The following is a 10,492-nucleotide window of genomic DNA, read 5'->3' on the forward strand; positions in this document are numbered from 1 at the left end:
CTTAATATAAGAAATTATTTATATTTTTGCTTTTACTTTTGATACTTAAGTATATTTAAAACCAAATACTTGAACTTTTACTCAAGTAGTATTTTACTGGGTGACTTGAATCATTTTCTATTAGGGTACAGTTGAAGTCGGAAGTTTACATACACTTAGCTTGGAGTCATTAAAACTTGTTTTTCAACCACTCCACACATTTCTTGTTAACAAATTATAGTTTTGGCAAGTCAGTTAGGAGGACATCTACTTTGTGCATGACACAAGTAATTCTTCCAACAATTGTTTACAGACAGATTATTTCACTTATAATTCAATGTATCACAATTCCAGTGGGTCAGAAGTTTACATACACTAAGTTACCTGTGCCTTTAAACCGCTTGGACAATTCCAGGAAATTATGTCATGGCTTTAGGAGCTTCTGATAGGCTAATTGACATAATTTGAGTCTATTGGATGTATTTCAAGGCCTACCTTCAAACTCTGTGCCTATTTGCTTGACATCATGGGACAACCAAAATAAATCAGCCAAGACCTCAGAAAAAAAGATTGTAGACCTCCACAAGCCTGGTTCATCCTTGAGAGCAATTTCCAAATGCCTAAAGGTAGCACATTCATCTTAACAAACAATAGTACGCAAGTATAAACACCATGGGACCATACTGCCGTCATACCGCTCAGGAAGGAGACGCGTTCTGTCTCTTAGAGAGGAACGTACTTTGATGCGAAAAGTGCAAATCAATCCCAGAACAACAGCAAAGGATATTGTGAAGATGCTGGAGAAAACCGGTACAAAAGTATCTATATCTACAGTAAAACGAGTCCTATATCGACATAATCTGAAAGGCCGCTCCGCAAGGAGGGGCCACTGCTCCAAAACCGACATTAAGAAGCCAGACTACGGTTTGCAACTGCACATGGGGACAAAGATCGTACTTTTTGGAGAAATGTCCTCTGGTCTGATTAAACAAAAATAAAACTGTTTGGCCATAATGACCATCTTTATGTTTGGAGGAAAAAGGGGGAGGCTTGTAAGCCTAAGAACACCATCCCAACCGTGAAGTACAGGGGTGGCAGCATCATGTTGTGGGGGTGCTTTGCTGCAGGACTTCACAAAATTTGCACTTCACAAAATAGATGGCATCCTGAGGGAGGAAAATTATGTGGATATATTGAAGCAACATCTCAAGACATCAGTCAGGAAGTTAAAGCTTGGTCGAAAATAGGTCTTCCAAATGGACAATGACCCCAAGCATACTTCCAAAGTTGTGGCAAAATGGCTTAAGGACAACAAAGTCAAGGTATTGGAGTGCCATCACAAAGCTCTGACCTCAATCTCATAGAACATTTGTGGGCAGAACTGAAAAAGCATGTGTGAGCAAGGAGGCCTACAAACCCAACTCAGTTACACCAGCTCTGTCAGGAGGAATGGGACAAAATTGACCCAATGTATTGTGGAAGGCTACCTGAAACGTTTGACCCAAGTTAAACAATTTAAAGGCAATGCTACCAAATACTAATTGAGTGTATGTAAACTTCTGACCCACTGTGAATGTGATGAAAGAAATAAAAGCTGAAATAAATAATTCTCTCTACTATTATTCTAACAGTTCACATTCTTAAAATAAAGTGGCCCTAAAACAGGGAATTTGTACTAGGATTAAATGTCAGGAATTGTGAAAAACAGTTTAGATGTATTTGGCTAAGGTGTATGTGAACTTCAGACATCAACTGTATCTTTACTTTTATTCAAGTTTAACGATTGGGTATTTTCTCCATCATTGGTGAAAAGTGTGCTTCTAGACCAGAACCCTGGTGGCCTTAATCCAGAGCCCTCTTTCTACATCTGTTTCATGTACCATCTGTGTGTGACAAAACCATCTAAAACAAGCCTTAATGTTATTTTCAACACCATAAAGCTCTAAGACCTTTCTTTGCACAAATTGTACCCCTCACACGCCTGATGCTCTAGATTTCCACAGGTCCCCCCCGAAAGTTCTGTAAATTGTACAATATTATAATATTCAATGTAGCACATTAAAAGTCTTGATGATAGATTATTTCATTGTACCACCAATGATTCTTAGTCTTGACCATTAATTTAGATCTGGGACTTTTATTTAGAAAAGACTATAGCTTTCATGATACCGGAAGTATTTCTATATTTACAATGTTTTTTAAATACCTAAGGTCGCTAACTGCACGTTGCTAGTTAGTTGCAATATTGTAGCTATTAGCGCGCTATTTCCTAGCTGGGAGAGAAGCCCTTTGCCTTCACAGAAACATCAATATCTTCGCTTAATTCCTTCTCTCTTTTTTCATAACATTTAGTTAACGGTGTTTGCGTTATCTTCAAACTATCTAGAATCGTTGGCTAGCTAATGTTTGTCAAGCTAACTTTGGTACCATTGGAAGCTAACGTTAGGCTATTCAGCACTAGCCAGAGTTTTAGCAATCTCATTCCATACATTAGCTAGCCAGTTGCAAGCTGGCATTTATATTCACTAACTAGCTCCATACTTTTGGCGATTTTATTTAGCATTTTGTATTGTTTACTAGCTCGTCTGTCTGAAACAAAGGTGAGCATGGCAATGAGACAGACACCACTCACCTGCTCTGGCCACACAAGACCTGTGGTGGATCTAGCCTTCAGTGGCATCACCCCATACGGGTATTTTCTCATCAGTGCCTGCAAGGGTAAGATTAGATAACCATAGATCATTGTTTAGAAAATATTGAATGTATAGTAGAGGTTAACAAAGTTATATTACCTAATTTTCTCAGGTGGGGGTCTGAATAGAGAGGGGAATTTAATAATGTATTTAGGAAATTATCATCGACTTTTTCACTTATGTATGTGCTACAGTTGGAGGTACTGTAGTTGTCTAACCACTTATGATTGTTCCTTCTTGTAGATGGCAAACCCATGTTGCGCCAGGGAGACACAGGGGACTGGATCGGAACGTTCCTGGGTCACAAGGGTGCTGTCTGGGGGGCCACTCTGAATAATGAAGCCACCAAGGCAGCCACTGCTGCTGCAGATTTTACTGCGTATGTATTTAGGCCTACAACATAGCCTGGCTATGATCATGTTATGACAACAATGTAGAGAGCAATGGTAATTGTGTCTTTTATGTAGGCTCTAAAGGAGACTATTCCTTTATCATGACTTTCAGTTCCATTACACATAAGAGTCATTTGACGAAGGCGTTTTGTTAAAAGCAACATGCTCAATCTGAACATTAACACGCGTCGCTTGCGGTACGGTTTTGGAAGAATAAGGACCTTATCTTTCATATCAACGAGAAATAATTTTCAAAATACAAAAGGTTAAATTGATACACCTTGATAGGGTTAGTGTTGCTACACGGCCATATCTCCATGTTACAGCACTTGCTTATGGGAAACCGATGGAGGACAAGCAGCGACCACCTTTACTAATTGTCTATCTAGCATTCTCACAATCACGGCCGGTTGTGATACAGCCTGAAATCAAACCAGGGTCTGTAGTGACGCCTCTATCACTAAGATGTAGTGTCTTAGACCGCTGTGCCACTCGGGAGCCCATGCCTTTGATGTCTAGCAAACAGGTTTAGCTTACCTTGTCAGACAGACCCAAAGTCAATTCTAGACAACATCGTTCGGGAACCAATAAAACAAGCACCTTCCCGTTGATGGGATGTGGTTGCAGCCTGGAGCAAAACAATATACCATTATTGTGTTTTTGTTTGAGCTGGTAGCTTACAAAGCTAACTGGCTTTTTGTCAGACTGGCATCACGTAATTTTGCGACTAATGTTGTCGTTCCATATCTCTGAAAGTGAGTGATTTGTTGGCAACTGACTTATTTTGAGCACATAGGCTTCATAAATCATAAAGGCAATGTTAACTGACTGATATTATCTCATAGAACAAAACATATAAGATCTCCTAAGCCTGTGTTAAACTCGGACCTTATTTTCGGCGTATATCCCAAAACACCATTATTTCCCCCATTTAATTTCCCCCGTAGGAATGGTGAACAAACCATAGGTAGAAAATGCCAACAAATTTCTGATTTTTAGGACTACAAGCTGGCGGGCTCTATAAGAGTTGGCTACGGCACATACAGTATAGAACCAGGCTATAACCATTTACTGTACTTCCGAACAGAATGAGTGGAAAGTCTTCAATTATTAATATTGTTCAATGAGAGATCTCCAAAGACTTCTGACATTAGCTTATTACTCTCCTAGCCTGGGTGCTAGTCTGTCTGCTTTAGCCAACTCCTTTGTCATTTCAACAACAGAGTTCGTGAAAGCAAAAGAATGTCTGGCAAGTGGTAATTAGGCTACTATATTATTTTTCTTGGCTGATGTAGACTGTTGGGTAGGAGCGTTGGGTCAGTAACTGAAAGGTTGCTGGATTGAATCCCCGAGCTGACAAGGTAATACAAATCTGTTGCTCTGCCCCTGAGCAAGGCAGTTAACCAACTGTTCCCTGGGTCGCCAATGACATGGATGTTAAGGCAGCCCCCCGCACCTCTCTTGATTCAGAAGGGTTGGGTTAAATACGGAAGACACATTTCAGTTGAATGCATTCAGTTGTACAACTGACTAGGTATCCCCCTTTCCCTTTTTATACTGATGATGACTATCTCTTTGCTCTTCAGGAAGGTGTGGGATGCCGTGACTGGAGATGAGGTGCTCACGCTGGCACACAAGCACATTGTCAAGTCAGTCAATTTTACTCAGGTACTACAGTTACTTGGAATTGATATGGGTTTTACTGAATGTGTCAAATGTATGAGATTGAGGACTTAAATTCTCCCTGTCATGACAGTGTAAACCTGTTTACATGTCTCGCGTATCTTTTTTGTTCTGGGGACTTTCATATATTGGATATTTCAGTCAACTTCTTCCGCCTCCATTTCTCTCTGACAGGATAGCAGTTGTCTGTTAACAGGAGGGAATGATAAGATAATACGCATCTACGACCTCAACAAACCGGAAGCAGGTTTGTACCAATGCAAGGCCTTGTTTAATTGTTTGTGTCAACGTTTGGTTGTGTTGAGATATGTATTGTGTTTTGTTTCCCTCAGAACCACAAGAGATTACAGGGCACACGTCTGCCATAAAGAAAGCCCTGTGGTGTAACAACGACACACAGATCCTCTCTGCCGCTGATGACAAAACCGTACGGTCAGTGCTCTTTGATCTACCTGGTTCTACATTTGTCATGGATATTATCATGATGCCAAAAGGATGATAGGATGACCACACACCTTATATATACTATCGGGAACATTTGGAAGCATTTGCAGTCATTTTTCCTTGCGGCAAAAAGTCTCTGCCCACTACGAACACAAGAGGGCAGTGTGTGATTATCACATTGAAAAGTCATAAACATACTATGGTCATAAGTCTGGCCATCACTCTGATTTTTGCTGTCATTTCTTGATGACTTTTCAATCAACCGAGTACTGTATCTATTGATCTAAAATATGTATTTCTATATTCCCTTGTGTAGACTGTGGGACAGGAATTCCACTGAGGTTGTGAAGCAGCTCTCCTTCGACATGTCAGTCAGCAGCATGGAGTACATCCCTGACGGAGAGGTTTTGGTCATCACCTATGGAAAGACCATCGCGTTCTACAATGCCCTCAGGTACAATACACAAAACCCAGGCATTGCCCTCAGGCATAGCTCGAGGTAGGCGTTGTCACTAACCACACATCTAGGATAAGATTTTCCCACCCCCAAACCTAGCCTAAACCATTAGGGGACTGATAAAATATCTGACCCTGAATCATAGGTTAGGGACTACTTCTACCTACTCCTCAGGGGCAGTCATAGTATACAGTATATGACATCTATTATAGTTTGATTTCTCTCATATTTGATTGTAATTGCTAGTGCTAAAGCTGTGTGTGTGTTTCTCCCTAGCCTTGACATGATCAAGACTGTGGATGCCCCTGCCTCCATTCACTCTGCCTCGCTGCATCCAGATAAGGACTTCTTTGTTGCCGGGGGAGATGACTTCAAGCTCTACAAATTTGACTACGGCACCAAGGAGGAGTTGGGTAAAGCAGCAGCTTAAACTACAATTAAAAAAAAAATCCCACCAATTTACAGTGCATTTGGCAAGTATTCAGACCCCTGGACTTTTCCCATATTTTGTAACGTTACAGCCTTATTCTAAAATTGATTAAATAGATTTTTCCCCTCATCAATCTACACACCATACCCCATAATGACAAAACAGAAACAGGTTTTAGTATTAAAAAAAAACATTTAAAAAACGGAAATAATACATTTACATAAGTATACCCTTTACTCAGTACTTTGCTGAAGCACCTTTGGCAGTGATTACAGCCTCGAGTCTTCTTGGGTATGACGCTACATGCTTGGCACACCTGTATTTGGGGAGTTTTTCTGATTCTTCTCTGCAGATCCTCTCAAGCTCTGTCAGGTTGGATGGGGAGCAATCGCTGCACAGCTATTTTCATGTCTCTCCAGAGATTTTCGATCGGGTTCAAGTCCGGGCTCTGGCTGGGCCACTCGAGGACATTGAGACTTGACCCAAAGCCACGCCTGCATTGTATTGGCTGTGTGCTTAGGGTTGTTGTCCTGTTGTATGGTGAACCTTCGGCTCAGTCTGAGATCCTGAGTGCTCTGGAGCAGGTTTTTTGTTCAAGGATCTCTCTGTACTTTGCTCCGTTCAACTTTCCCTCGATTCTGACTAGTCTCCCAGTCCCTGCCGCTGAGAAACATCCCCACAGCATGATGCTGCCACCACCATGCTTCACCGTAGGGATGGTGCCAAGTTTTCTCCAGGCGTGATTCTTGGCATTCAGGCCAAAGAGTTCAATCTTGGCTTCATCAGACCAGAGAATCCTGTTTCTCATGGTCTGAGAGTCCTTTAGGTGCCTTTTTGCAAACCCCAAGTGGGCTGTCATGTGCCTTTTACTGAGGAGTGGCTTCCGTCTGGCCACTCTACCATAAAGGGCTAATTGGTGGAGGGCTGGAGAGATGGTTGTCATCCTGGAAGGTTCTTCCATCTCCACAGAGGACCTCTGAAGCTCTGTCAGAGTGACCATCGGGTTCTTGGTCACATCCCTGACCAAGGCCAGCTCTATGAAGAGTCTTGGTGGTTCCAAACTTCTTCCATTTAAGAATGGAGGCCAATGTATTCTTTGGGACTTTCAATGCTGCAGAATCTATAGGTAATTCCTTCAACATCATGGCTTGGTTTTTGCTCTGACATGCACTGTCAACTGTGGGATCTTATATAAACAGGTGTGTATATTTTCAAACCATGTCCAATCATTTGAATTTACCACAGGTGGACTCCAAGTTGTATAAACATCTCATGGATGATCAATGGAGACAGGATGTACCTGAGCTCAATTTCGAGTGTCATAGCAAAGTTTTTTTTATTTTTATAAATTTGCAAAATGTTCTAAAAAACTGTTTTTGCTTTGTCATCATGGGGTATTGTGTGTAGATTGATGAGAAAAAAAATACGTCATCCATTTTCGAATAAGGCTGTAACGTAACAAAATGTGGAAAAAGTCAAGGGGTCTGAATACTTTCCGAATTACCTGTATATAAGAGAATGCTCACTAAATCCTAACCAACTCACTGACATCGACCGCATACTGTTGGGACAGGAGTGGCTCCCTCACATGTATGGTTTTATAACCTGTGTGTGGACATGTTTAGGGTTAGGGTCATGTTTAACACTGCTGTGGCTCTCTTTCCGCTCCTCCTGTAGAGTCATACAAGGGCCACTTTGGACCAGTCCACTGCGTGCGGTTCAGTCCAGACGGGGAGCTGTATGCCAGTGGCTCTGAGGATGGTACGCTCCGGCTGTGGCAGACTGCGGTCGGCAAAACCTATGGCCTGTGGAAGTGTGTCCTTCCTGGTGAGTTTTCATGCTTAATGCCAAATAATTAATAGGGGTTCCTAGGAGCTTTATCTGAAATGACTGGGTAGATATAAGCAATATGGCATGGTATTGGCAAGGTGATGACCGGTGCCTGGTTTCCTCCAGATGTGATGCTTGGCATTCAGGCCAAAGAGTTCAATCTTGGTTTCATCAGTCCAGAGAATCTTGTTTCTCATGTTCTGAGAGTCCTTTAGGTGCCTTTTGACCAACTCCAAGTGGGCTGTCATGTGCCTTTTACTGAGGAGTGGCTTCCGTCTGGCCACTCTACCATAAAGGGCTGATTGGAGGAGTGCTGCAGAGATGGTTGTCCTTCTGGTAGGTTCTCTCATCTCCACAGAGGACCTCTGGAGCTCTGTCAGAGTGACCATCGGGTTCTTGGTAACATCCCTGACCAAGGCCCTTCTCCCCCGATTGCTCGATTTGGCAGGGTCTTGGTGGTTCCAAACTTCTTCCGTTTAAGAATAATGGAGGCCACGATGTTCTTGGGGAGCTTCAATGCTGCAGGAATGTTTTGGTACCCTTCCCCAGATCTGTGCCTCGACACAATCCTGTCTTGGATCTCTACAGATAATCCTACAGACCTCATTGCTTGGTTTTTGCTCTTAAATGCACTGTCAACTGTGGGATCTTAAATAGACAGGTGTGTGTGCCTTTCCAAATCATTTCCAATCACTTGAATTTACCACAGGTGGTCTCCAAGTTGTAGAAACAGCTCAAGGATGATCAATGGAAACAGGATGCAGCTCAATTTCGAATCTCATAGCAAAGGGTCTGAATACTTATGTAAATAAGGTATTTCTGCCTCCTGAGTGGCACAGTGGTCTAATGCACTGCATCGCAGTGCTAGCTGTGCCACTAGAGATTCTTGGTTTGAGTCCAGTCTCAGTCGCAGCCGGCCGCAACCGGGAAACCAATGGGGAGGCGCACAATTGTCCCAGCATCGTCCGGGTAAGGGGAGGGTTTGGCCGGCAGGCATGTCCTTGTCCCATCGCGCACTAGCTACTCCTGTGGCAGGTCGGGCGCAGTGCACGCTGACACGGTCGCCGGGTCCTCTGACACATATGTACGGCTGGCTTCCGGGTTAAGTGGGCATTGTGTCAAGAAGCAGTGCGGCTTGCTTGGGTTGTGTTTCGGAGGACACATGGCTCTTGACCTTTGCCTCTCCCGAGTCCGTACGGGAGTTGCAGCGATGACACAAGACTGTAACTACCAATTGGATACCACTAAATTGGGGAGAAAAAGGGGTAAAAGTAACAACTGAAAAACCATATATATATATATATATATATATATATATATATTTTTTTTAAATACATTTTCTAAAGACCTGTTTTTGATTTGTTATTATGGGGTATTGTGTGTAGATTGAGGGGGGGGGGGTGAATTATTTAATACATTTTAGAATAAGTCTGTACGCAGGGGTGGGAAACTCAAGTCCTCAAAGGCCTGATTGGTGTCACACCTTTTCTCCATCCTTAGCAAACACAGCTGAATAATCAAATTGCGTTCTAAACTGAAGATCATGATTAGGTGATTATGGAGTCAGGTGTGTTAGCTGGTGCACAATTGTGACACCAATCAGGCCCTCGAGGACTGGAATTGCCCACCCTTGCACGTAACAAAGTGTGGAAAAAGTCAATGGGTCTGAATATTTCCGAATGCACTGTATCTTATCGGAAGGGGTGCTGACTTCGTTAAGACGCTTAAAACCGAAATGCAATCAACCATGCAAATGTCATTGAGTGTTATTTTCCTCAACAGAGGAGCTGGTGTCCGAGAACTCTGACACAATATACTGCACTCCTGCTGCTCCTGAGATCAAGGCCTGAGACAGGGGGGAGATGAAAGAAAGGAGAGCAGAAGGAGGTGAGGAGAAGAGCAGGGTGTTCCAGTCTCTTCAGAACACCAAGCCCCAGCAAGGACCTGAGCCCCTCCTCTTCACCAGGAACTGATCTGGAGTTGAGCTCTCGATTTACACACCTGTTCAGGCAGACCCAACACACACATGTACACACACAAAATGGGTTCTAGTGGTAATTAGAAGAACACACACAGAGATTGGGCTCCAGAGGAAAGTAGTAGACCTGTGAGCATCAGGCTCATCGCTGCCTGCTTTCTCTCTGCTCAGCTCAATCTGTCCCCCCTGATCTGTTTGTATGTTCAACACTGTGACCCCATGAGCAATTTTTGTTTTAAATGTATTGACTTCAGGGGCAATTTGGTTCTCTGGATTTTTTTCTTTCATTTTACAATATGGGAATACACACAGTTACATGGGGAGGGAAACTGATGCTATCTTTGAGAAATTATGTTAATTTTCTCAATGAAATGATCTTATTCAGTAAAAGTGGTGTATTGTCCATAGGTGTACCCTAAACTAGTATATGGGGTAATGTTCTCTAACAGGCCAGAGAGTAAAATTACTTAAGTTGTTTGCTTTGTATTTTTGTCCTTGGTTGCAACTTTGCAGTTATGTAATTAAATAAAGAGATACATACATCCATTCATTTTTTTTATGCACAAACAAAGCTTTTTGTGGCAGCAAGACAAGTTCTTATATCAA

At 42.5% G+C, this 10,492-nt stretch overlaps 1 protein-coding gene across 1 annotated transcript; it reads left to right on the forward strand.

Moving 5' to 3' along the window:
- The first annotated feature begins 2,164 nt into the window (after positions 1-2,164).
- Positions 2,165-10,436, forward strand: LOC110500266 (serine-threonine kinase receptor-associated protein). The gene is made up of 9 exons (XM_021577541.2): positions 2,165-2,697; positions 2,916-3,051; positions 4,651-4,732; positions 4,922-4,994; positions 5,080-5,179; positions 5,508-5,645; positions 5,925-6,061; positions 7,756-7,905; positions 9,691-10,436. Exons 1-9 carry the CDS (start codon positions 2,586-2,588, stop codon positions 9,756-9,758), a joined length of 996 nt encoding a protein of 331 aa, XP_021433216.1. The 5' UTR covers positions 2,165-2,585; the 3' UTR covers positions 9,759-10,436.
- The last annotated feature ends 56 nt before the right edge of the window (positions 10,437-10,492 follow it).

This window comes from Oncorhynchus mykiss, chromosome 21, assembly GCF_013265735.2.
Source record: "Oncorhynchus mykiss isolate Arlee chromosome 21, USDA_OmykA_1.1, whole genome shotgun sequence".
NCBI lineage: Eukaryota > Metazoa > Chordata > Actinopteri > Salmoniformes > Salmonidae > Oncorhynchus > Oncorhynchus mykiss.